The sequence below is a fragment of the Rhipicephalus microplus genome, chromosome X (genome assembly GCF_043290135.1).
Source record: "Rhipicephalus microplus isolate Deutch F79 chromosome X, USDA_Rmic, whole genome shotgun sequence".
NCBI classification, from domain to species: domain Eukaryota; kingdom Metazoa; phylum Arthropoda; class Arachnida; order Ixodida; family Ixodidae; genus Rhipicephalus; species Rhipicephalus microplus.
In genome coordinates, this window is record NC_134710.1 from 159,712,045 (window position 1) to 159,738,989 (window position 26,945).

Here is a 26,945-nt window from a genome sequence, read left to right on the forward strand (position 1 = left end):
GTCAACGCTGTCTTCGTGGGAAGAATTTCGGCAGCAAATTCTCGGGACATTCGCAAACACCGACCGCTGTGATTCTGCTTTGCAGCTCATCGAGGCACGCATACAGAAATCAAACGAGAGCGTCACCATGTTTGCGGAAGACATGACCCGCCTATTTCAGCGGGCCGACCTCGAGATGCTTGAAGGTAAAAAACTCCGACATTTGATGAGAGGCGTCAAGTTTGCCGGTCTCCTACGCAACCCACCAACAAGCGTAGCCGAATTTGTCAAAGAGGCTACAACAATCGAGCGAGCACTGCAGCAACGGCGCGGATACCATGACCAACCAATCAAAACATCTCCCAGTCGCTCTGCTTTGAGTGCCGGTAGTGAGTGTTCTCTGCGTGAACTCATTCGTGAGGTCGTTCGGGAGGAGATCCGAAACCTCCTTGTGACTCCACAAGAAAATACCATGGCTTGCGTTGCAGAAGTTGTGCGGCAAGAACTCCGCCAGGCATTTTCGTTGCCCGAATCGCCCTCAGACCAGCGGTCTGTGAGCTACGCATCAGCTGTCCGTCGACACACTCCAGTGTTCTACAACTCGTCACCACTGGCTTATCGTGACGTGATCCAAGGGCCTTACAACGAGCCGTGGGCCCCAGCTCCCAATCCGCCGCAGCCGTATCCACAGTCCAACATGCCTATGCAAACGGCGCCAATGTACACTTCGCCGACATCTGCATCTTGGTCGCAAGGTATGCCCACCAGTCGACCATTCATCCGTAAGACGGACTTGTGGCGCACCGTCGACCGTCGACCACTTTGCTTTCATTGCGGAGAAGCCGGCCATATTTTCCGCCATTGCCCGTACCGTGACCGTAGACATCATAACTTTCTACAAACCTCCCCTCGTGCCTATTTCGATAACCGCCGTGACAGCAGTGCAGGCCCGCAAGCACAGCAACCCGAAGTGCCGTATCGTCGACCCCGCTCTCCTTCACCTGCACCGAACTCGCCGCCGCAGCGCAGGTACTCCGAGGTGGTCCGGGGCAGATCTACAAGCCCTCGTCGGGGAAACTAACTGCTGCGACCTTTGGGGGGAAGGTTGCCGCCCGTCGAGATGCTAACACACCCCCAACATCTTCTCTACGACGTGATATGACGAATGATACCACGGATCGTACGACGCACGATACCAAGGACGATATGACGTCACCGACATCAACGGAAATCGTAAGCGCCAATCTAGACATTTGTATAGACGGACGCCCAATAACAGCACTGGTAGATACTGGTGCGGACTTCTCTATTATCAGCCGTAAACTCGCCGACTGCCTAAAGAAAGTAAGAACAATATGGACGGGACCAAACATTAGAACCGCAGGGGGTCAATTGGTGACGCCGACAGGCAAATGTACAGCTCGAATTAATATCGGCAGTTCAGATTTCGTCGCTACTTTCGTAATTTTACCGGAGTGCTGCAAAGACCTGATCTTGGGCATGGACTTCTTGCGTGAATACGGTGCCATTATCAACATTCCTGAGAAATCGGTTACGTTTTGGACGGCCCCAGATCAAGTTTCGGATGTGCCCTGTACAGACCAGCGACGTCAGCCTTTGCGTGTCTTCGAAGACGACGTGACCATCCCACCGCGGTCGAGTGCACTCGTGTCTGTGACATGTGACACGTCGTGTGATTCTAAAAACATCGCCGAGCAAATTCCAACACTGCTATTCAGCCATGGTTTATCTATCGCAAGAGGCGTCGTAAGCATAAAATGCGGACACACGCACGTCCTTATTATGAACTTCAGCTCTGAACGCCGACATCTAACGAGGGGCATGGCAGTCGCGTACGTGGAAGAGCTCGCCGAGATGACAGACTGCCTAACTCTTGAAAAAGATAATTCAACTGATCTCACCCCTGCACCTCTATCTGTTGATATTGGCCCAAGTTTGCTGCCAGCGCAGAAGCAAAGTATCATGCAGCTTATTAACAAGTTTGAAGATTGTTTCTCTTCGATTTCCAGGGTCCGTCAAACGCCGCTGACGAAACATCGAATTATAACGGACGACATGACCAGACCCATCAGGCAAAACCCGTACCGGGTAGCTCCGCGAGAACGTGAAGCCATCTAAAAGCAGGTGCGACAGATGCTTGAAGACGACGTTATTCAGCCGTCGAAAAGCCCTTGGGCTTCGCCGGTTGTATTAGTGAAGAAAAAAGACGGCACCTTACGTTTCTGCGTGGATTACCGCAAGCTGAATCAGGTGACAAAAAAAGACGTCTACCCACTTCCATGTATCGACGATTCACTCGATCGACTACGGCACGCGCGTTATTTCTCGTCGATGGATCTAAGGAGTGAGTATTGGCAGATAGAAGTCGATGAAAGAGACCCGGAGAAAACAGCTTTCGTGACTCCTGATGGCCTTTTTGAATTTAAGGTACTTCCATTTGGCTTGTGCTCACCACCGGCAATGTTTCAGCGGCTAATGGACACCGTACTATCAGGCCTCAAGTGGCAGACGTGCTTAGTGTATTTAGATGACGTCATCGTATTTTCTGCCACATTCGACGAACACGTCAGGCGACTGCACTCAGTATTTCAAGCTATCCGTTCCGCCGGACTAACACTTAAGCCGGAAAAATGCCATTTCGGCTTCGAAGAGCTTCTGTTCCTGGGGCATCTTGTCAGCAGTGAAGGTGTGCGGCCTGACCCTGAAAAAATAGCTGCCGTTACGAATTTTCCAGTGCCAACTGACAAAAAGGCCGTCAGACGGTTTTTAGGACTGTGTGCTTACTACTGACGCTTCATTGAGAACTTCTCGCGCATTGCCTCGCCGTTGACTCGCCTTACCAGAGAAGACGTTGCATTCGTATGGAATGAAGAGCAGCAAAAATCATTCGCCGAGCTGCGGCAACGCCTTCAGAAGCCACCAGTCCTCGCACACTTTGATGATGACGCACCGACAACAGTGCACACCGACGCTAGCAATGTCGGCTTAGGAGCTGTACTCGTGCAGTGGCAGGATGGCGCCGAACGAGTAGTTGCTTACGCGAGCAGAACTCTTTCACGTGCGGAAGAAAATTATTCCACTACGGAAAAAGAGTGCCTTGCGGTGGTGTGGGCGGTTATAAAATTCCGCCCATACCTGTATGGTCGTCCTTTTAATGTTGTCAGCGACCATCACTCCCTCTGCTGGCTGACGAATTTAAGAGACCCTTTAGGACGGTTGGCGCGCTGGAGCCTGAAGCTTCAAGAATTTGACATGACGGTGGTCTACAGATCGGGGAAGCGACATTCAGACGCTGATTGCCTTTCTCGTGCGCCATTCGAACCTGCGACGGCAGAAGATGACGATACAGCCTTTGTTGGAGTTGTAAACACGGCAACTGTCGCACAGCTGCAACGAGACGACCCCGAACTAGAACCCATAATACGTTTTTTAGAGGGTCGCACTTCAGCTGTACCTAGACTGTTTGCGAGAGGGCTTTCGTCATTTTGCTTGCGCAACGACGTCCTGTATAAGATGAACTTCACGCCACACGGAAACGACTACTTACTCGTCGTCCCAACATCTCTAAGGGGCGAAGTATTACAGGCATGCCACGATGAACCAACATCCGGCCACCTGGGTTACACGCGTACGTTGTGCAGAGTGAGGCAGAAATACTACTGGCCACGACTGACGGCAACCGTTCAACACTATGTTCGGACGTGCCTTGATTGCCAGCGCAGAAAAGTTCCACCCGTCAAACCAGCAGGCCTCCTCCATCCTATTGACGTGCCTGTTACTCCATTCGCTCAAGTAGGAATGGATCTTTTCGGCCCATTTCCAACCTCATCAGCAGGTCGCAGATGGATTATAGTAGCCACCGACTACCTCACTCGTTACGCCGAAACCAAGGCTTTGGAGAGGGGCACGGCAAGTGAAGCAGCCCGATTTTTCGTAGAGAATGTGGTGCTGAGGCATGTTGCTCCATCAGTGGTAATAACTTACAGGGGAACTGCATTCGCAGCAGAACTATTACAGACAGTTTTAAGACTTAGTGGCACATCCCACCGGCGAACAACGGCGTATCATCCGCAAGTGAATGGTCTTACGGAACGTCTCAACAAGACACTAGCGGATATGCTCTGCATGTACGTCGATGTGGAGCATAAAAACTGGGATGAGATCTTGCCGTATGTCACGTTCGCCTATAACACGGCTTATCAAGAAACAACAAGAACAACGCCATTCCTTCTTCTTCATGGTCGTGAAGTCGCCACTATGCTGGATGCTATGCTGCCGCACGAGTGCGAAGACGCTGAAACGGATGCTGATTATATCACTCAGCTGGCCGAAGAAGCCCGACAACTTGCACGCCTACGTATTAGTCGCCAGCAGGACTACGATTCAAGACGGTACAACCTTCGTCACCGACCAGTCTCCTACGAGCCAGGAGAGAAAGTTTGGATATGGACACCTATTCGGCGCCGTGGCCTCTCAGAAAAACTGTTAAGACGGTACTTCGGTCCCTATAAAGTTCTGCGAAGTCTCAGTGACATTAATTATGAGGTTGTTCCTGATACTGCGCACTCTTCAAGGCGTCGAAGGTATGCTCCAGAAGTTGTGCACGTGGTACGCATGAAGCCTTATTTCGCCGAATGAACTCATGCGTTTCCAACGAGTACTAACCACTTTGATTATAAAGCATCGGGACGATGCTTTCTTGAATGGGAGGCTAATGTCACGGCTAAAGGCCGGGCAAGAAGACAGAGGACGACGAAGTGATGAGCGTGGACAGCACCCAGGATTTGCTCTTTTGTTCTGTTAATACAGACCTCGTTTTTCTGGTCGCACCGTCGTCCTGTACTCTGTTATTTTCACCTAGCGACAATATGAAGATTGGACGTCGAACAGATTGCACTCAAGCACTGATGCATTCAAAAGCGGTGCGCGTTATACGACATTAATGTTTGCGGTCAGGAAACGAACGGCGACAGCATTCATACTTCTTTTCTATAATCTGTGTTTTTCAAGCTTGCGTTACTATGTACATAAGTCTGCCGAGCTTGTGCGAGTCAGCGTAATGGCAGCAAAGGCGAAAGCTCGCGTGTCAGAAAGCCGAAAAGCTTTTAAATTTGCGGACAAGGTAGCAAACGCGATAACGACAACACTTTTCTCGACTAGAATTTAGAATCTCAAAGTGCACTTGATGAAATCGCACGTTTCATGGGGAGCGCGTGCGGTGGGAGCCACAATATTTTTTCTTTTTTTTCTCCTCGCTTCAGTTAACGTAAGAGGGCGTCGAGTTGCAACCGTGCAAACACAGTACAGAACTTCTGATCACGGCCAAGTTTAGGGTGCACCTATTATGCGAGTGTGCCTATTATGTGAATAAATACGGTATCATCATTGGGATAGAAATATGTAGAAAGTACAGCAGACTCCCATTAAATAGAACCTGTAGGGACCAGCAAAATATATTCTATTTAACAAGTGTTCCATTTACTGAGAGATAAACATGAGTGCAGAGTACAAGTACTAAATATCAAGTACAATCAAGTACTAAAATACAAGTACAATCATATCAGAGGCTCTTGTTTCATTCAAGCAGCAGTTTCGTTTAAGGGCACAGACTGGTCTTAGGCATTTTTTGTTTATTTCTTCAGTGATCTTGATCAAACTGCATAGGGTTGTGCAGTTTTTTTTTCTGCTGATTTTAAATATTTAGTTAGTTTTGTTGTAACTCTTCTTGTTCCTGAGATAACTTAAGTTTACCCTCTATTGTTTAAGGCCATCATAGAAAAAAAGTGCTCAATGAAACGTGATAGTTAAGATATGCCAACATAGACTTATGACTGTAGGGTGAAAGTATGCAAGAGTTTTTTTTTGTTTGTTTTTAGGCCTTTATTGGTAATTTTACAGCAAAATGAACTACCCATTTTCAAAAGCAGTTGGAATTGTATTACAATTTTGATAATTCATTAATTAAAAAAGCTTGGGCTGTAAATTCTGCTCCCATACTTACATTCTACACACATACAGGTTTCCATTGCAAAAAGAATTGTTGTTGTACCTGCCCTAGCTGCAGAGATATTGAGGCCTCAAAATCAAACAGTCATAAATTTACTTTTTTAAGCAAAATGGAAAAAAAGTGAGAACACAGCTTCTCGAAAAAGCAACACTCATGGTGCGCATGTCTTGCAATCTTGATAAAGGTGCTCATAAATTCGTAGCAGAGCTTCTAACACAGGTGCCGGCCAATTATAAAGAAAGAAGCCTCAAAGTTGGTTTCCCATTTTTTTGCAGGTTCTGCATGTTAACAGCACAAGAATCTGGACAGTTATAACGACATTACAAAAAATTACTACTGTTTGGTGTGTGAAAATTTGCAGAGAGATAGAAAATTACTTGCAGAAACCAAATATATTAGTTTTAATTTTTGTCACTTTTTGGTCCCAAAGACCAGTCTGCCTCCTTAACATATTTCTGTTTACTGAGATTATACTCTAGTTCAAAGGAAAAGGATAACAAAATGTTCAATAATCTACAAAGTAATGTGGTAATTACACAATAGAGAACATTTATAATGTTTTTGTAAAGCAGACGATGATGTCGAAGCTATTCAGAAAATGCAAAAGCAAATGCAAAATGATCTTATAGAAATAATTTTCACAGCATCAGAAATGTGACAAAACCTTGAATGTGGTAGCTTAGCATGGAATTTTTAATTTTGCTTTTGTAATAAGAACTATAAGCAGTGCATTGTCCTCTTCGTATATAAGAACATCTGTCACCATCTTACGATTTGTGAAGATAGGTTTGCAAGAAGCTTACCCTGCTAGCACGACCAGGATCAGATGCAACACTCTTCTACCACCATAGCTAACAAACACACTACAGCACTCAAAGAAACTTCGGCCTGGTTCATCAGCTCTCTGACATGGTGCCGAAAAGGCACTTGAGGCAGATTGCCAACAAACACTGGTTTATTAACCCAAGATACAGCACAGTGCGATGCGGGCCGTACAGGGTAACTCCACAAGGGCAATTGAGGGCAGTGAAACCGGTAATATGTACATACTTGCCCGAAACGGGGCATGAGTGCGCGCCTTACGGTAGTATGCGTTAGCTACTTAGTGCAGGTGTACATCTCCTTACGTGTTCCATCACCACCAATAAAGAAATGCAGTGCAGTGGCAAGTAATGCCTCAAGTACCAACCGCAAAGCTTTTTCTTTCTTTTTGTGGAAGTACAGAAAAGATTCTGGTACTCTAGCACGACCATCTAATAGCACGCGATGGCAATGCCAAGGAGCATTTCGTAACAATTGCAAGATCTGAGATATGCTGGGACTGGAATAGCGACAGAATGGACAGTACCGACTTTTCGTGATAGATGTAGATGCATGTGCACCACGATCTGCTACTGAGCAAAAAGTGACCCAGTTTAATTGGAATGTGGTACGGCTGCGTGGGGCTTGTCGTCACATGGCTAGTTGCATGCAGCGCGTTGCCTACTCAGCAGATACCATTGCTGTAGGGCCGCTGCTTTCTGTACCACATGCGTGCATTTAGCGCAATAGCAACAATGCAGTAATGTTTTTGAGCACCCATGACCCGAAACGCTCAACTCCGCAACAGCCAGCAACTTTCATTTCTACAAAGGGGTGCACGTTCGAACATGGTCCTGCACAACGAGGCAGCAGCAATTGACGGCCCAGCGTGTTCAGGCTGTCTCCCTTTAAAGGTGTGCAGCAGGCTTGATGTAGCGCTACACCACAGGTGTGCTCGATCAAATATAGCTGAAGATACCTATTGCGATGAGGTTACCGTGTTTGTCTGCATCCGCCACTATGCCTTGCAAAGGCAGCGCCGTACATGCGCTTAATTTCAAAGCATTGGTCGACATACTTCTTCACCTCCCGAAAACCTTTTGCCACACATTGTGTCTTTGGCTAGTTCAGCGGCGCTGTTACTTTTTGTGGCACGTAAAGTTATCACGTTGCACAGGATACGCACTAATCGGTAAGCATAGGGTGAACCACTGTGGCTTAAAGGGACACTAAAGGCAGCTATCAAATCGACGTTCATTGTTGAAATAGTGGTTCAGAAACCTTATAGTATTACTTTTGTGCCTAGGAAGGGCCTATTTTGAAACAAAATCACATTTTAGTGGTTCACACCGAGTTAGCGCGATTCAAATTACCCGCCTCAAGAAGCGGACCGACCGGATTGTCTCACGTCACTGTTGCCGTACATAACGTTGCCCAGCTTTACTGCGCTAGTAGCAGCAGACCGAAAGCAGCGGCAGCCACAGCAGCAACAACGACCATTGATCAATGTTCCGTCATTGGCTCCAAGATTGCAGACGTTTTTCATGATTAATTTGTGGGGTTTAACGTCCCAAAACCACCATATGATTATGAGAGACGCCTGCAGACGTTTTTCAGTTCAACTGGGCACTGCTAGATGGCACCTCTTGTCGAGTTTAACTAGAGTCATTCGAAAAATTTCAGAGTACCGCGAAGGTAGGCTGCATGCGGGCAACATTGAGCGGCGGCGGCCATTTCTCTTCCGGGCCGTTCGACGCATTGCTAGCGAGCGTTGAGAAGACCCGAGTTCTTCACTTGAATATCGTGTTCTGTTAGATGCAATATTTTTCGTGTGTTTCTGCAAGGGGATACCACAAGTGATTCAGGAGTATCGATCGTTATGAATGTAACGATTGTTATGAGCGGTAAGCGCCGTAGCTGTATATGACATCTGCGGCGATGGTTGCAATGCTGTCGAACGCTCTTCGTGGCATTGCAAGGCTTGTTTTGAGTCAACTGCTCTGTTCGCAAAGTCCGGGGCTGATAACAATCGTACACCCACTCGGTGCATTCGTATTAAATGCTATGTACTTGTGCATTGGGTGGATCACGAGGTTATGATCGCGTGAGATTGTCGTGTTTGTGGTTTGTGCGGTCGGTGTTCATGTACTCGTTGGCGTACTGAGATTGATTGTCTAAGTGTACAAGAAAGCAGATATATACAATGCTTGCTTGTCTGCAGGTTCATTTTGGTCATATCAAAGTATTATTACGACACACTTATTAGTTCACTCTCCTTTTACTGTACCGTTGTTAGAAAATGACAGACGAGGAAAATTAGAGACATAACGGCTATTGGGATCTTCAGGCTTTCAATATCTTGCTGGACCAGGCGTGGAAGAACAGCTACTTGCTTCTAGTACTTTTTACAGCTTTCTTTTGCTGGGAGGGCACCTTACTATTCTGCTCAATTGCTTTATGCAGCGGCCAAAATTAGCACCTTCAGAATGGCAAGCGTATACAAACTGTGCGTGCAGCTGTGTGCCTTGGCGTCATTATCTGTTGGTTTTTATTAAGGATGCAATCACAATGACATACGTAAAGGTAAACAATCATTATTTATTTATTGATACACCAAGTACTCACATGATTGCGAGAGCACCTGAGAAAAGCAGATATTATCTGGACTTTCTGTCATATCCGCAGGCAACAAGGGTGTAAAAGCGAAAGCAAGATTGTGGGCAATTCACATGCACAGCGCAGTGAAGCTACATTGACACAAACAACAACAGAATTTTAGCACAATGTCGAGACATTTGGTGACAGCTACAGCTGTAGTGATGGATCGAAGCTACAGAAATTATGGCCGCAGTTTATACATGGTAGCAAGCAACTGACACGAGCATTATCAGACGTGCTGGAAACAGCGTTTAACTCCATAACATTACTACTTGAGAATTCTGGGCAAAACAAGGAAAGCATTGTCCTGAAGTTTGCATCTCAACAAGAGGACTACCTTGTTGAAATTTAGGGTCAAGGCTCTGGCTGCTCATACTCGCCAGTTGTTATCCAAGTAAACCTTCTATGGGACTCTGCGTTTTCTAAAGTGCAGAATCATGGTTAAAAAACACTGGCAAAGTACGAGGTTCTGACATCTCATTGCCCACATATATCCTTCCTATAGAGCTCACTGTTAAGACCTGTGCAAAGAATAACTTATCATGCTTCAGTAATCATGGACATGCATAACAAACTCTTAAGATTGAATAAGTACCCTTGTATATTTTGCCCAGTACTATACAGTTGCGAGTAATGAACAGTTTGCATTTTCTCATGTTACTGATTAGGGATTTGTGAAGCACTGCCGGCTTGTGTGCTCTCTTGTTCCTTAGCTCAAGAGAGAGTTAGCAATAATTAAGCCCGACAAAAAATTAAATATCCAGAACATCTGCCCCAAGCTGTGCAAATGCTTTTAAAGGTGCCGTGTTACTGTAGCCCTTCTATTCTCAGTATTGTAACAAAGTAGAGAGCCCAGTTTGATCATGCACAAACAATTCTGGACTCTAAGTTTACATTTTATGAAATTTCAAAACGCTGCTGCAACTCTCTTCTCACAAGCAGCAACTTCCATTTTGGCATGGAGCATCAAAGATGTCACCCCTAAATTGTGTTGGCAATTCACTCAAATGCGTAGTGGATGGCAAGCGTGCAGTGTGTATCTTGGAGGCCATGCAACTCTTGCTTTAGATAAAGAACTTGTATGTACTATTCGCGTGCATGCTGGTACAATCTACTGTGTGTGTGTGTGTGCGTGCATGTGTGTGTGTGTGTGTGTGTGTGTGAGAAAGAGAGAGAGAGTGAGTGAGTGAGTGAGAGAGACAAAACACATTAATAAGTATGCACTTAGTGGTTGAAGGGTGCACTAGGGGCCGGATTTAGCTATCGCATTCAACTCTTAAAGGCGAAGCTTAAGGGTCCCCAAATTTTGTTTTACAATATAGATTATTATTTGGTCATGTCATAAAAGCAACCTGTACACTTGACATAGAATGATTCATGCATGTATGTATGTTTATTTGGGTTGACTAATGTAACTTGGGCTTAGACTGTACAAATAAAAGGCATGTCACAATCAAATTGAACCAAATGCATTCCTTCATGCTGGCCATTATCTTTACCTTATCTCCACCCGTTCTCATCGAAACATTTTGGCCATAAATGATTAAAAAAAAGTTATTATGCCTAGTTAGTCTACACATATATTTTTTTTTTAATATGCTAAGGACTCAAAAACTGTTAGAGCCTCTTTAGGCCTCGGTGCTGAAAATGCCTCTTCAGAATTTTTATGTAAAAAAATGCACAGTGGCAAGTGAGGCCATGAAAATAAACCTTGGATGCTCCAACGGCATTTCGTTTACATCAGTCGGTGTCCACTGCTGTTACATCGAGACGCGGTCATCATACGAATCTGATAATTCAGGGGAGTTATACTGCTTTGTGCTGTCACAGCTGCTCTCGGAGGACTACAGAAATATTTCTTCAATCTCTGAGTCTGACAAAACTTTTCATATAAACGTGTGTGTTTTTTTTTCTTTCCACTCTCTGTCTCTCTTCTGAGTGCAGCTGTACCTGGCTTAAGTTTTTTGTGGAGCCATCTGTCGAAGCCAAGGACAACTCAGCAAAATGGATCAGGGTAGCTTGATTGAGGCACCGTGAAACGCTTGTTTCAGCATGGAGAAGCTCAGCTAGTCTTCGATAGGGAAAGGTTTATTATGTCTATATTTAATATTTTATTTTAATAAATAATTGTATTTAATTAATAAGCTGTTCAATTAGTCTGAAAACCCAAAGTATGAGGGCATACTTGTAGAGCACCTTGATAACCATTTATTGAATTGTTTCCTGCACATGATCCTCACGTAGTGTTTTTTTTGTGCATTGCAAAGAAAGCCCACGAAATATTAAATACAAAACACATGACTAAGCACTGGCACACTGCTATCGGAGTGCTTTCAAGCACGCAGTCTGTGAAGCAGGTTCCCTGCAGCATTTTACCGGCACCTTATTGTATCGGCAGTGCTCAGCCAGCAGCACGCATTTGCTGTGTCATCCGATAAAAGGTAGAGGCCCAGATGCTGTCCACTATCAAACACCATAAAACACTCTGCCACTTCCCCGAGGTCACAGTCACACTGCATGTGGCTTTATTCACCAGTTGTACGCTTGACCACAGCATGATAGCAATAGAGAAGTGCTCAGTTATCTTTTTTTTTTTTTTTGCAAGCTTTCTTTGCAACATAGAAAAAAAAGCAATTAAGTAGGAGTTGTATCGAAAGAAATTTATTTGATGGTTTTTGAAGGAGTTCTACAATTATGCACTCATGTTTTCTGCCTTCTGCAAATATTGAATTTTTGAGTTCAATATTAAAAGCACTTAATCAGTTCTCTCAGGATAAAACAAGAATAACCTGACTAACTATAAAGCAGTACAAATAGTATGCATTTGGTTCAGTTCGCTTCCAGTGCACCTTTCATTATTATGGTGTCGGCCCAAGTTACACAGACAACCTGTGTGTGTGGGCAGGGGACAGGGAAGTAAGAATTGTTCTTTATAATTCTACTGTGAAATAATATGCGACAAATGTATGGGTTCAGTAAGCACTTGTACAGGTGTTCACAAAATAGTTTGTAACGACGGACAGGTGGCCACTTGCCGGTGAAATTATAGTTGTGGTCTGTGCATGCATGCTCTCTCTGCTGGATACAGAATGGGGTGTCTCACACTAAAAGGCAAGTGTTAAGCCTGACATTAGGTCTGAATTATTTTTATTTTATCAGAAAGGCAGGACAGAAGTGTGTAATGATGTCCATTTAATGTTACAGCTGATCACCATGCCCTCTGCTGTTTGTCGTCTCTAAAAGACCCATCTGGTCATCTAGCTCGTCGGGCACGTCTACAATACTATGACATCCACGTCGTCTACAGGTCAGGGCGCAAACATTCAGGCGCCGACGCGCTCTCTCGCTCCCCGCTTCCCTGTGACTGGGCAAGTGCGCCCGGTTCTACCTAGGATTTGGCGTCCTTCACAATGACAACCAGCTGAGTGCATGATGATCAGTCGCGACACATCAGTTGCAAAATGAAATTTATATTCTACACCGTTTGATGATTTCCTTTATTTCTTGTAGCAGCGTGCTTGTACAGCCTGTGAATATATATACCTGTTCTTTTACCATTAGTGAAATCACTTGTCAATTTGCATTCATGTTCTCCTTTTCTGTTGCTCGTGCCTTTATGTCATTTACCATGAATTTAATGTGTATATGATGTCTGAAATGATGTAGTCAGAGAAAAACGTGTTGCATCTTCATTTCTTTTCAGTTGTTTTCTCCAGAAGAAACTTTGACATCTCGCTTAGGAGTAAGTAAATTTTTTTGCATGCTTCATTCTTAGCAAAATTATTTTTGTTATCTTTCTTTAAAAAATAACATTTTGGCAAGAACCTGAAAATTCATTTTCCAGAAGTTGTTCTGTTTTATATTAAATGTTGAACTCTATAATTATAAATAGAACTAGTCGTAGAGCTCCATACAGGATGATATATATAAATAGTACGCATTTAGCGTTGAGTCCGTGACGCGTTTATTAAAGAGCGAACACAGGTCGAGCGATCAGCGGTCCGAATCGGAGCAATCACGAGCACCGAGAACGATCCTTGTTTTAATCTTTTGCTGGCACTGCTGTTTGAATTCTATAAGTTGTAAAAATTACTCCCCCGCAAAGAAGGAGCCATTCTGGCGACCTAGGGAACAGGTACGACTGGTGGTTCGTAGTGCAGCTTCACTCAGTCGACGTGAACAGTCTGCGACGGCCACGGTCTGTGGATGACTGAACGGGCTTGACAATATAGTTTATTGAGGATGCTTGACGCAGGATGCGGTAAGGGCCTTCGTACTTAGGCGGTAGCTTTGAAGAAAGGCCAGGAGCTGAGGAGGCAACGTGAAGCCATCCCAATGTTCCAGGCGAATATGACTGGGGATGCAGGTCGGCGTCATGACGGTCCTTTTGGTGTTCTTGTTCTTGTGTGGTTAACGAACGTGCTAGCTGTCTGCAGTCTTCCACATAGGTGGTAACTTCAAAGAAAGTTGCAGACTTTGAAGTGTCCGGGTGATACAACAAAATAGTATCCATAAATGAGAAGGGTTCACGGCCATAAAGAAGAAAGGAGGGAGAAAATCCTGTCGTAGACTGAGTGTTGCTGTTGTAATCATACGTAACAAATGGTGGTATGCGGTCCCAGTTGGTCTGGTCAGCAGAGACATACATGGAGAGCATGTCACCTAGTGTGCAGGTAAAGCGCTCAGTCATGCAGTTGGTTTGGGTATGGTATGCGCTGGTCCTTTGGTGCACAATGTTGCATTCACGCAGGAGGGCTTGTACGGTTTCTGAAAGGAAGTGCATCCGCAGTCTCTGAGTAGCTCACGAGGCGTGCCGTGGCAAAGCAGAAATTTGGGAAGTATAAATGTGCCGACTTCACATGATGTGGCCTCTGGCAGCACGGCCGTCTCAGCACACCGCGTCAAATGATCAAGAGCGACAATCACCCAGGGATTCACGTCAAGTGTGTACGCAAGGGGGCCATACAAGTCCATTTCAGTGGGATCGAAAGGTCGTGAGGAACAGGGCAACAGTTGGAGTGGTCCAGTGGCTATACACGGTAGACTCTTCCGGCGTTGACACTTGGAGCATGAATGCATGTATTGTCGAATAATTCAGTACATTCCACGCCAGTAGTACCGCAGTTGGAGGCGTACATACGTCTTTATTACAGCAGCGGGGCCACATTGAGCGTCTGCATGGAAGGAAGCGCAGATATTAGCACGTAGATGGCAAGGAATCACCAGCAACCACTTGCGACCATCAGTGAGGTAGTTGTGGCGGTAAAGTAGCCCATCGCGCACGGTGAAATGGCAAGCTGTGCGCCGCATTGAGCGACTGGCGGTACTCGATGATGGCTTGGATGGACACTATCTAAGGGTCTTGACACTGCTTAGATGGTATGTCAGAGTGTGTGAAGGACGCAAAATCATAGGTGGAAACAGCCGCATTTGCGAAGTCACGGGAAAGCAGAGAGTGAGAGAGAGTGTGGGCGTCTGAATATCTGCGCCTTGTGACCTGTAGACGAAGTGGATGTCATAGTCTTGGAGATGTAATGCCCAACGGGCTATATGACCAGATGGGTCTTTTAGAAACGACAGCCAGTAGAGGGCATGGTGATCAGTCACGACATCAAATGGGCGGCCATATACGTAAGGTCTAAAGTTAGGGATTGCCAAAACGATGGCTAGACATTTTTTCTCTTCGAATAATTCTCTTCAGCTCTGGTCAAAGTGTGGCTCGCGTAAGAAACCACGTACTCATCGAAGCCAGACTATCGCTGAGCAAGGATAGCACCAAGGTCGACTCCACTAACAACTGTGTGGATTTAGGTAGGGGCGCCTGGGTCGAAGTGACAGAAAATTGACGGCAATGTCAAAAGATGACATTATTTTTACAAATGCGTCGCCACAGGCGGACGGCCATGCCGACCATTCATTATTGGAGCATAGTAGCATATAATTCAATAGCATATAATATTGAAGCATAGTAGCATAAAATGTGATTAAATGTAGGCGTGAAGATTGATTTTGTCCTCGAAGTAATGTTACCGTCAAGGAAATTCAGAGAAGCTCTAATACAGTGAAATTTAGTGTCAAATGAGGCCTTGAAGCCAGAAATTCGACGGCAACCATTGCATGCTGCTTCCACTGTAAGATATGCTACCATTGTAAAATCATGCTTCTTTTTTTTTCCCGAGGCGTCTAGTGAAAAATTGTGGGCAATCCAGAGCTCTTTAACGACTCTGGTGGATCTTTGCGCATCACAGAAGTGCACTGGTTGCAACTTTTGACAGCGCGTATCCAGTCTTTCATGGTATATATACATTCGGCGTTTCTATATGAATATATATATCTTAGAATAGCCTCATATACAGTTATCAAGCAGTTATCTCATATGGTTTTACCTGCTTTCGTGTTTTGTTTTGCGTTGATTTATCACTACGATGCTGTAGCGGGTTTAAAGTTCAATTGGTCATGCAGTGTAGTTTCCCAGTCCTTTACTCTGCTATGTAACTTACTCATGCTGTTTTTCCTCTGTCCTTTATTGTTTTTATCATTTTTACCGTTCAGGCGAAAGCTTACATGCCTCCTCAAACGACAAAAATGACCGACTGCATCTCACGCCGGCTGGGTCAACATGCGACGCAAAAAATTATTTACTCGTGTTTATCGATATAAAAAATTAATTCTTCATGCTTTTACAGTTTGCCCAAGTTTTGTACAGTTTTTCGGTGCATCCTTTTTTGCCCCGTCCCCATAGCCATGAGCTTGCATGATGCAAGCTGGCGTGATAACACAGCAGTGTGTTCCATTCCCTTTGCTTGATGGTGTTTTCACCACCTGCCAGCAATTTTTGCACATGAAAGGTCCGCAAGAAGTGATTCTCTCTGTACTTATGTATACAAACCTTTTATTTGTCCAGGTGTGTGCATGCAATGTGCAAGGATTTCAGTAAGTTGACTCTATGGCATAATGTTACTGCCTTAAATTGCAGAATCGTGTATATGGTTTTTAGTGGAGCTTAGATTGAGCAATAAAAATGGTTATTGAAGTTTAACCTATCAAGTACTTGTTCCTAAAATTCTGCATGCGCTTGCGCGTGTGTGTGTTTGGGGAGGGGGAGGTGGGGGTCCGAAATGTATTCTTAATAAATTCCTGTCTCAGGTTTTTTACCAGCGTTTTTATTTTACAGAATTCTCAAACTTTTTTCTAAAATCTAAGCCTTTGTTTTTTTATTTAGGACCTGGCCACTGAAAGTAGATCATCAGATATTACTGGTAAGTAGCTGTAGCATGTTTTTTTTTATATTATAATATATGTTTACTTATGAATAGATGATGAAAAATATGTAGAAGATAGTGAATATATTAAACAATGCTGCAACAGGGATGCAGAAGCAAAAGAAAAGCTTTCACATCCATAAACTGCTCGTGTGCACATTTTCCTGCACGCGGAAACCACAGGCGAGAATGTGACCAGCATTTACATATGTGTTATGCAGTTATAGTGCTTTTCTTTTTCTCTCTCTTTCTTTTTTTTTTCTATGGCCATATGTATTCGCATTAAAGGGGCTCTGAAGCGCTTTTCAAGTTCACTGGAAAAGCTTATTGCCTCACAAATTCAACGCCACAAAAATTTTAAGAATCCATCCAGTGCGAGTGGAGTTATAAAGGTTTGTCGCATGCTACAATTGCATTCTTTCTTCTCTCGTCCCGACGAAAGCGCTGGAAGCTAAGCAGGGAGGGATGGCAGGGCCACAGAAAAATGTCACATGTGCCTTGTGACCTTGAGCACTCTTTTTCTTTTTTTTTTCTTCAAATGTGTGCACTTTTTTGGTGTGATCACGCACGCACGTGTGTGATCACACTGCATGTGATCACACACGTGATTTGAACATGCACGCTTGTTCAAATCAGGCAATGGCTGATAGATGGGTAATTCACATGTGATTTTTGGGCACATTCGGCCATTTGTCGAGAGAAGGGAAAGCAATTTTCAGCTGACTGTGATCATTTATTGTGAATTCCAGGCCGCGTGCTGTGCTATAATATTTGGCTCACGTGTTGCTGGGAGCCTCTACTACCAATTGGCAACGTTTTCGGACCATGCTCGAATAGTGTTGCAGGGCCCTTTTAATAAGATAAGTGTGTACAGCAAAAAAAAAAAAACTTTAATTTAGCCAAGCAGGCACAGATCACCAGGCAATTAGGGCAAGGTGTATGCCGTATGAACACCGACCACGTATGAATCGAACGAATTCGATATGACCGCCGTCAGATCAATAGCAAACAAAACTAAAACAATATCTAAAGGATGATATTGTTGCAGTGAAGTGGTTATCTGCTACTTTCTCCTAACCAATCAGAGATGAGTGACTTCTGACATTATTAGATACTAAATATGTTCATGATGCATTGACCTATACTCAATACACCTCTAACTATCAGTCTTTGTAAGGAGGGAAAATTCTAGACACCTAAAACACCACAGGAAGAATGAAAAAAATACAGAGAAAGCCCAGTCCAGCAAAAAGTACTAGCCCAGTAAAACTAGCCCAGCAAAAAGTACTTCTAAGTTACGGTCTCTGTAATGAGCAAATAAACACCGGAGGCTGACAAGTGTTCAAGACCTTCTAGTGGCATGTGATTAAATCTTTTACATGAACCACCCAAAGCAAACAGCCAGTGCCAGTTTCTTCCGTTGTTTTCACCATTATCATAATCATAAACGAAGTGTCTTCTTTCAAGAGTGTTGTAACTGGTGCTGTTACGCAGCAATATGAACTCTACGAACAAAGTGGTAAGGGCAGAGGAGGTAGTTTTATTTTTAGAGTGCCATTGTGAAGTGTGCATTCAAGTGTTTTGCATTGTCCTAGATGGCATATTGAGCATACAATTGGAACACGGGAGGATGAAGAAGAGCAGATGCAGAGTGCAGTCGAGATTGAAGGGTAGTGAGTGAAGGTAGTGAAAAGAAGGAAAGCTGAGGGAACGTACAGCGGGAAGCATGATGAGAAATGTAGCAACCGATAACATGATACTAGTACTTAGTTGTGGGTGCAGAGAAAGCATGCAGGGTGTCTAGCGACTGGAGAAACATGGAAAAGTTGGAGAATTTCGAGCTACTGGGAAAAGTCATGGCATTCATTGACCGTTTCTGGCCCAGTGATTCCAAGCGTGGGATTGGGCTAGTTGGTATTCTAATAATGAGATGTGCTGGTCCTCATCTTTTCTGTGTGCGTTGTCTAATTTTTTCGCTGAGCAGTTTAATAATGGAATACCAAATGACCCAAGTTCAGTACATTTCTAGTTCTTCAGGCACTGTTAATTGTGTTTCCTTTTCCCCTTTTTACTTGTGACCCTTACTGCGCTGGCCTCGTCATTTTTGTGTGCGTTGTCTAATTTTTGGACGGAGCAGTTTAATAAAAAAAAAACGTGATTTCAATTGTAATCATAAGTTTGTAGGTAAGTCAGCATGCTCCTATGAAACATAAGCATTGTTCATCTTCAAGAGCTGTTATTTAGTATCTTCTTTACATGCGGTGCCAACCTTATGTACACAACAAATTAGGATGAATGAAGAAATTGCAGAAGTACGGTTCATGCATTTCACTGAAGCAGCTTCTTTTGACAGTGCAGTAGTAGGACATTTATTTTAGTGTCGTGTGAAAAATATGAACTTTGGCTGTTGAGGATTGTGCTATTCCATCCAAATAGTGTTAAGTAAGAAATCAAGAAAGAAAAGATCAAGATATTACAAAATATATAATTCATAAATTAATTTAGTTGCTAATTACTCTTGATTGAAAAGTGTAAGCATAGATTTTTTTATCTGTTTAAAACTACTATAGTTATACATATTTGTAAAAATTAGACTGAAAAAAATAATATAATAAACTGGGGACTGACAGGATTAATGAAACGAGACAAGTCAGAAAAATGGCCCTTTTTTTTTTTTTTTTTTCGGGATTGCCCATGTATAGGTGGTGTATAAAGCTGCATCTCAGCAACAGTTTTGTCTGAGTAACAGTTACCAACTTGAAAGGCTATTTTCTGGGTACACTTGAAAGTAAGCAGTAACCTGAAATAGTGAGATGCAGGAACAAGCACAAGCGCATCGCCGGTGCTCTCACCTGCACAACCTTAGACGGCTTTGCTTTGCTCTCATGAAGTTGCCGACATTGTACAAGACTACACAACTGGTTCGACTTCTTGGTCTGGAGCGATCCATGGATCATCTGAGCCTTTTGATAAGCACGTCCCATTCTTCGCCACATATAATTAGATTAGGGTTTTTTTTTTTTTTTTTTCAGTTCTCAGTACAGCACTATGCGATTCTCGTTTTGTAGTATTCAAAACACAGCGACTGCTGCTCTTTACGGTTGCGAAGTTATACATCAAAGCAGCGGCATATTGGTGAAGTTTTCAAAGGAGGTCTATAGGTTAGCATTCTACCTGTGACGTTGGCGCACAATGTACCGCAGCCACAGCTGTTCAGAGGTCTACATACATAGTGAATTTCGTCACACCTGCCTTCTTCACCATTTTCTTTTTTTTTGTCCCTATTTTTTTTAATCTTCAGCCATTGTATTGGACGGCAACGTGAACGGTATGGCAAAAGTATGAGCTTTTGAACAATTCCAAGACAGCGGTACTGAGTGGCAGGAAAGACAACGAACTGATGGTTGAACTTAGGTGCACGATCTCGAGCTCACTTTTTATTGTCTACACTGACTCAATTACATTTTTCGGCATGTTGTGTTTTCAGCTAAATCATATTGATATTGTAACGCGGACTGAAAGAGCGAGGAAGAAGAAGAGATCGGGCGCTCTTGAGCGATGTTGATTCAGCAGTGACGGTAGAGCGCTGACATTTTTCAGTGTAAATAAACCCATCACATCCGTAACAGCTTTGGTGGAGCGGTGCTGGGTTACTTGCCATCCTGGACCCCGCAGCAGAAGTTCTTCGAAGAAGCAGATGCTTAGCTGGCCTACTCCCGGACAACATCAGCATGAACGACGACACAGCAATCTCATTGACATACTACGCTGCTGCATCCACCAGTGCCACTGACACGGCACAAGGTGGTCGTCGACCTCGACAACCATGCTACTGGGCACCTGAGCCACGAATATTCTAAAGTAAAACTGACGAAGACGTGGACGCTTGGCTAAAACACTTCGACAGAGTGAGCTGTACTACGAATGGAGCGCACCGGCAAAGCTCGTGAACGTAGTATTCTTTCTTGCCGGGACAGCCTTGCTTTGGTTTGAGAACCATGAACATGTCCTCCCCACTTGGGATATATTTGTTAAGGAACTGAAGGCCTGCTTTGGGGACACGAGTTCTATAAAAAAGAAAGCTGAGCAAACGCTGTCACGTAGAGCTCAGTTTCCCGGCGAAACGTGCACAACCTACATTGAAGAAATATTGAAGCTTTGCGGGATTGTCAACGCAAATATGTCTGACGAACACAAAGTCGGTCATTTGTTAAAAGGCATCGCCGAGGACGTGTACAATTTTTTGATAACGAAAGAAAACTTGAACACTCCTTCTATTTTCAGGCAGCAGTGTCGTGCATTCGAGGCGTTGAAGACCCGGAGAATTTTACCCAAGTTCGGGCGTTTGGACAATGTTCCCACTGTTGCAAGTATGGACGTTGCCACCTGCGAAGACATTTCGTTCCTCGTACATCGGGTAGTTCGAGAAGAGCTCCTACGACTTCAAGCAGGTGACGTTCACCACCAATGCTCGTTCGCTGCGTGTCCCGAACCATTTCCCTACTGGATGCGAGAGCGCAATGTTGAAAACCGACCACGCTCATTAACTGCAGATTTTAGCCCGCGGGTTCCGTTTTCCCTGACGGGTCACGGCCACCACCGGATGTCATTATCTCGACGTGCCGCTGCGGACCTCCGACCGTCTTCAACCAGGCCTCTACCAGGAGATTACTATGTGTCATCACAAAATGTTCCTGCGGAGCACGACCCGTCTCCGCCTACTTCTGCCACCTCTGCTCCTGCTAATGCAAGCCGACAAGTCCCTGTTTGCTACACATGCGGTCTCCCAGGGCATATTTCGCGCTTCTGTCCCAGACGGCCGCCTGCACCACCATGTTTTTCGACGTATCCAGCTCGTATGTACGAAACGCCTGTGCCGCCACGTGTTTCGGCGTACCCGCCTCGTATGCACGAAACCTGGACCTCTCACTCGGCCTACCACCGTCCCCGACAGCAATGGCCTAACGAATTCCGCAGCGAGTTTCCCGCCTCCGAGCGAAGCCTGACACCGCCTCCGCCACGGTCCCGCCGGTCGCCATCTCCGCGTCGTCGGTCACCTTCCCCGCATCAGCTTGGAAACTAACTGGTGCGACCGTTGGAGTGCGGTCGCGGGACGGTCAGTTTCGCCAATGCCTCCTTCTGCAGTGATGTTGATGAACAAAGTGCGTGTGCGTATAGACGGTGTAGATACTCACTCTTGTAGACACTGGTGCTGCTGTTTCGGTTATGAGTCTTCGTTTCAAACATCGTTTCTTGGGTCACAATGTTATTTTCGCGTGTAATCGTAAAGAAACTTTTCGTGGTGTTGGAGGCGAAGCGTTATGTCCTGTTGGTATTTGTTCAGTTGTACTCATGATTGGTGGACAAAATTTCCGAGTTGAATTCACGGTACTGGCTCGCGCAACTCATGACGTCATTTTAGGGATAGACCTCCTTCATGAATGCGGCGCTACGCTTGACTGTGGAACTAGAGAGATTCTTCTACAAAGTATGTTCTCCGCTGCAATAGTTGACGATTTTTCGACTCTGCCCATCGATGCGCTTTCGTTGTCTGAAGATGTGACGATCCCTGGTCGGACAGCAGTGTTTGTACCCGTGTGCTCTTCTCATGTTTGCTCAGGACTCTGCACTGGACTTGTGGAGCCTGATCATGCAAACGCCATCAAGAAGAATGTGCTGGTCCCACAGTCTGTCCTTACAGCCATCGACGGACATGCTTGCTTGTGGGCGCTCAACGCAGCCTCAGAGCCTGTTGTTCTACCAGCTGGATTCAAACTGGGAAGGTACGAGGAGCAGGCCACAATTGACTTCAGAATGGTCTCAGAGTCTCGAGCCATCAGTCAGACTGCGCCCAACTACTCAGCCGAGATTAATCGTATGATCAATAAGTCGTTGCCTTCTTCCGAGCAGAATGTCCTCGAGGAGGTGCTTACACGCTACGCAGGAGTCTTTGATTTCGCTCAAAACAAGCATTAAGCATTGTTCCATGTTGCCCAAATCCCATATGCACCACCGCATCGACACGGGAGATGCTACACCGCGATTACACCATAAACCCTATTGCGTATCCCCGTCAGAGAGGCAAGTGACTGCCGATCAGGTCAACGACATGCTGCACTGCAGAAAGGCGTTATTCAAGAGTCAAGCAGTCCCTGGGCAGCTCCAGTTATATTGGTAAAAAGAAAGACAACTCTTGGCGATTTTGTGTAGACTACCGCCGTCTCAACGCCGTCACAAAGAAAGACGTGTATCCGCTACCACGCATCGACGATGCTGTTGATTGTCTACACTCAGCCGCATACTTTTCGTCCGTCGACCTAAGGTCTGAATACTGGCAAATACCAATGCATCCGTCTGACAAAGAGAAGACTGCTTTTGTAACGCCTGATGGGTTATTTGAATTCAACATTTTGCCGTTTGGCTTATGCAATGCCCCAGCTACCTTCGAGCGATTCATGGACTCCATCCTTCGCGGTCTCAAATGGGAGATATGTATGTGTTATCTTGATGATGTAATTATTTTTGGCAAGACATTCCACGAGCACAACCATCGGCTTAGCGTTGTTCTAGATTGCGTCAAACAAGCTGGTCTCGTTTTAAACGCAAAGAAATGTCATTTTGGTTAGCGGCAAGCCCTTTTGCTTGAATGTCTAGTCCACAGGGACGGTATACGACCAGCCCCTCAAAAAATCAGTGCTGTCCGAGACTTCAAGCAACCAACGTCTGTGAAGGGTCTCCGTAGCTTCGTGGGCCTGTGTTCTTATTTTCGTCGGTTTATCAAAGACTTCGCCCAGCTTGCTCATCCCCTGACAGAGTTGCTCCGCAAAAACGCCCCATTCCGATGGACTGTTGAGTGTGAGGCTGCTTTCGAGCAGCTGAAGTATTTGCTTACTTCTGGGCCCCTATTGTGCCATTTCGACCTGGAGGCACTCACGGAACTGCATACAGATGCTAATGGTATCGGTGTTGGTGCCGTGCTAGTTCAGTATCACGACAGCCGCCAGCACATCGTGGCGTATGCAAGTCGTACTTTGACTAAGGCGGAGAGGAATTATACGGTCACCGAGCTGGAATGTCTTGCAGTTGTTTTCGCCGTCCAAAAGTTCAGACCTTATTTGTATGGCCGGCAGTTCAAGATTGTCACAGATCATCATTCGCTTTGTTGGCTTGTCGAACTACGTGACCCAGCTGGTCGGTTGGCTCAATGGGCCTTATGGCTTCAAGAATATAATTATTCTGTGACCTACAAGAGCGGTCAATGTCACGCAGAGGCCGACTGCTTATCTCGTCTTCCATCTCCGACTGTGGATGTGCTGATGATGATGATTTCGACTACTACCTGGCTGCAATCTCATCCTACTTCCCAAATTTAGACGTCTTCCGTCACGAGCAACAGCGTGACCTTTCGCTGAAACCAATGATTGATGTGGCTCGTAGCTCTAAACGCGCCACGTCATTCGTGATTCATGACGCCCTACTATATCGCAAGAATTACACCAGCCATGGTTCCACACTACTCCTCGTCGTGCCAGAATGCCTGCGTCTTGCGCTATTCCAAGCCATGCACGATGACATCACGTCTGGGCACCTTGGATTTGCCCGAACGCTTCACCGTATCCGACGTTTATACTGGCCTCGACTCTGAAAGACCACCAAGCACTACTTCGCAAGTTGTGATGTCTGCCAACGCCACAAACAACCTACCACACCATAAGCCGGCCCACTGCAGCCGGTTAAGCCACCGACATCACCATTCGAAAAAGTCGGCATAGATTTACTTGGCCCTTTCCCCAAGTCTAGCACCGGCCGCTGCTAGATTATTGTGTGCGTAGATTACCTGATACGGTATACTGAAACGATGGCAGTTGCTTCAGCCACATCATCTGATGTGTCATGGTTTCTTCTGCACTCGATCATACTCCGTCACGGGGCCCCTCGTGTGGTGATAAGTGATTGCGGCCGGCAGTTTACCGCTGACGTTGTCGAAGAGTTGCTACGGCTTTGTGGGTGTCAGTATCGCCATTCCACGCCATACCACTCTCAGACCAACGGCTTCACTGAGCGCACCAATCGTACCATCATCAACATGCTTTCAATATACGTCGCAGCGGATCACAAGAACTGGGATGCCGTATTACCTTTTGTTACATACGCCTTTAATACCGCCAAACACGAAGTCACAGGTTATACGCCTTTCTTTCTTCTCTATGCTCGTTATCCCCAAAGTTCCCTTGACACCATACTTCCTTTTTCGACGAACGAAAACGCCAGTGTCGCGCCGAAGAAGCTCGTCGACTTGCTCGGCTCTGAACTCTTTCCGCCCACGCGTGCGCGAAAGTGACACAAAACACCTGCACGTGACTTTCACTACAGATGATTTGGTCTGGCTGTAGACGCCTGTTCGAAAGAAGGGACTTTGCCAGAAGTTTATTTCTAAATACTCAGGACCATTCGTCATTGCTCAGTGCCTAAGTGACATTACTTACGCTGTTGCGAAAGTGACAGCTTAAAACCGGCGTTCGCGCAAGACGCAAATTGTTCACATTGCCCGATTAAAGCACTACAACAACCGATCGCTTCTACTCGCTCGGTGAGCTTCGTCTGGCCTGGAGGAAAATGTAACGTGGACTGAAAGAGCAAGGAAGAAGAAGAGATCGGACGCTCTCGAGCGATGGTGATTCGGCAGTGACGGTAGATCGCTAACATTTTGCAGTGTAAATAAACCCATCACATCCGTAACAATATGTTATAGATGAAAGCAAATATGCAGACATGAGAGATAGTATAAAGAAAGCTGGCTTCTTTTTTTGTTCATTGTTGCTTTATTTGCTATCTTACACATTGCACGAAAGAATGAATATCAACAGCATGAAATTCTTTTTTCAGATATTCCACGGTATCTACAAAACAAAGATAACAAAAATTTTCACTCTAGACACGTCGCATTCGCGGACAAAGCACACCAAACACATTAAGCCTCTGAAGCATAACACAAAATCGTTCAAGAATTCTTTTATTGTATCCGCTATTGACACATGGAATAAGTTACGGAATGACGTTGTACTGTGTAACAATGTTAAAGATTTCAAATGCGCGTTTGAAATGTTGAACTGAGCTGTGATAAGGCACTCACTTGCTCACCTGTGTTCTGCCGAGTTATGCTGCAGTGTGCGCATTGAATGTTGGATTTTTTATTTATTTTTTTTGCATTGCTTTTGCTTTCTTTGTGTCAAATTTTGAGATGTTCTATTTTTGCATTGACTTTTGAAATTTGTGTGCCCAGATGAGCGACTCCTGTTTTGGCATGTATGCTAACAGTATGAATAAATAAATAAAATATGCACAGTGCTTTCCATGAAAGCAAATCATGCGACACTTTGTCAGCAAAGCTGGTATATTCACTCTTTCTAATGCTGAAGAATTGCAAAAAACTGTGATTAATGTAGCTTCATCAGACATTGGATTCCCGGCAAGAGATGAGCCCTGCAAGAACAAGAATTTGTCACAGCTTGCAATTTCAAATTTCAACATGGGCAACACGTTTTTTCTTAACGCTTGTGTGCAGAAAGTCGTGCAGAGAATGCCATTTAATGACACATTGATTTTGGGTGCGAGCTGTTTAAACCCTCTATGTGCACTGTCATTGGTGGCAAGTCCCAGGCGATTCCCTCTGGCGCTCGGAGTTCTTACTGACTTTCAGTGAATGACTGGCTTGCAAGCTCAGTTACTCCATCATTATTACATGAAGCTGTGCTCAGAATGCACTGCAGCAACACAATTTGCCCATTTTGACGCTAAGCAACAGAGGTTTCATTCTCAGTGCACAGAGCTAAATGTGCTTTCAACATCACAAGAAGGTGCATCAACCCGTAACATTGCTTCACGCGGTGACACAGGCAAGCATTCTCGGTTTTTTTTTTTTCCCTTTTGATTGTTCTTTAATTTATTTGCCCTCCAGTAGGTGGTGCCACCTTCTAACCTGGGGCACGTGAATCACGTAAGCGCTATCCCGCTAAACTATAAGACGCTGTCCACAATGACCGTTTTGCTGTACGGTAACGCTATTCCCATAATTGTGGGGGTTACAGCTAGACTGTTGCGTCTAAAACGACTCCCAATTTACAGCAACGGGCCCCCTCATTTTTACCGATACACTACAGTGACGGGCCCTCTCACCGTAGTCATTGCTTTAAGGTTGCGAGGCCCGTCGCTATAGC

General features: G+C 45.1%; 1 protein-coding gene across 4 annotated transcripts in view; it reads left to right on the top strand.

The window, feature by feature from the left end:
• Nucleotides 1-26,945, top strand: part of LOC119177072 (heat shock factor protein) — a 94,287-nt gene that overhangs the window by 64,913 nt on the left and 2,429 nt on the right. For all 4 annotated transcript variants that reach the window (XM_037428450.2, XM_037428451.2, XM_075878069.1 and 1 more), the window contains exons 9-10: nt 13,170-13,208; nt 16,689-16,725. In XM_037428450.2, coding sequence (XP_037284347.1) covers nt 13,170-13,208; nt 16,689-16,725 — 76 coding nt within the window. The remainder of the gene's footprint in view (nt 1-13,169; nt 13,209-16,688; nt 16,726-26,945) is intronic.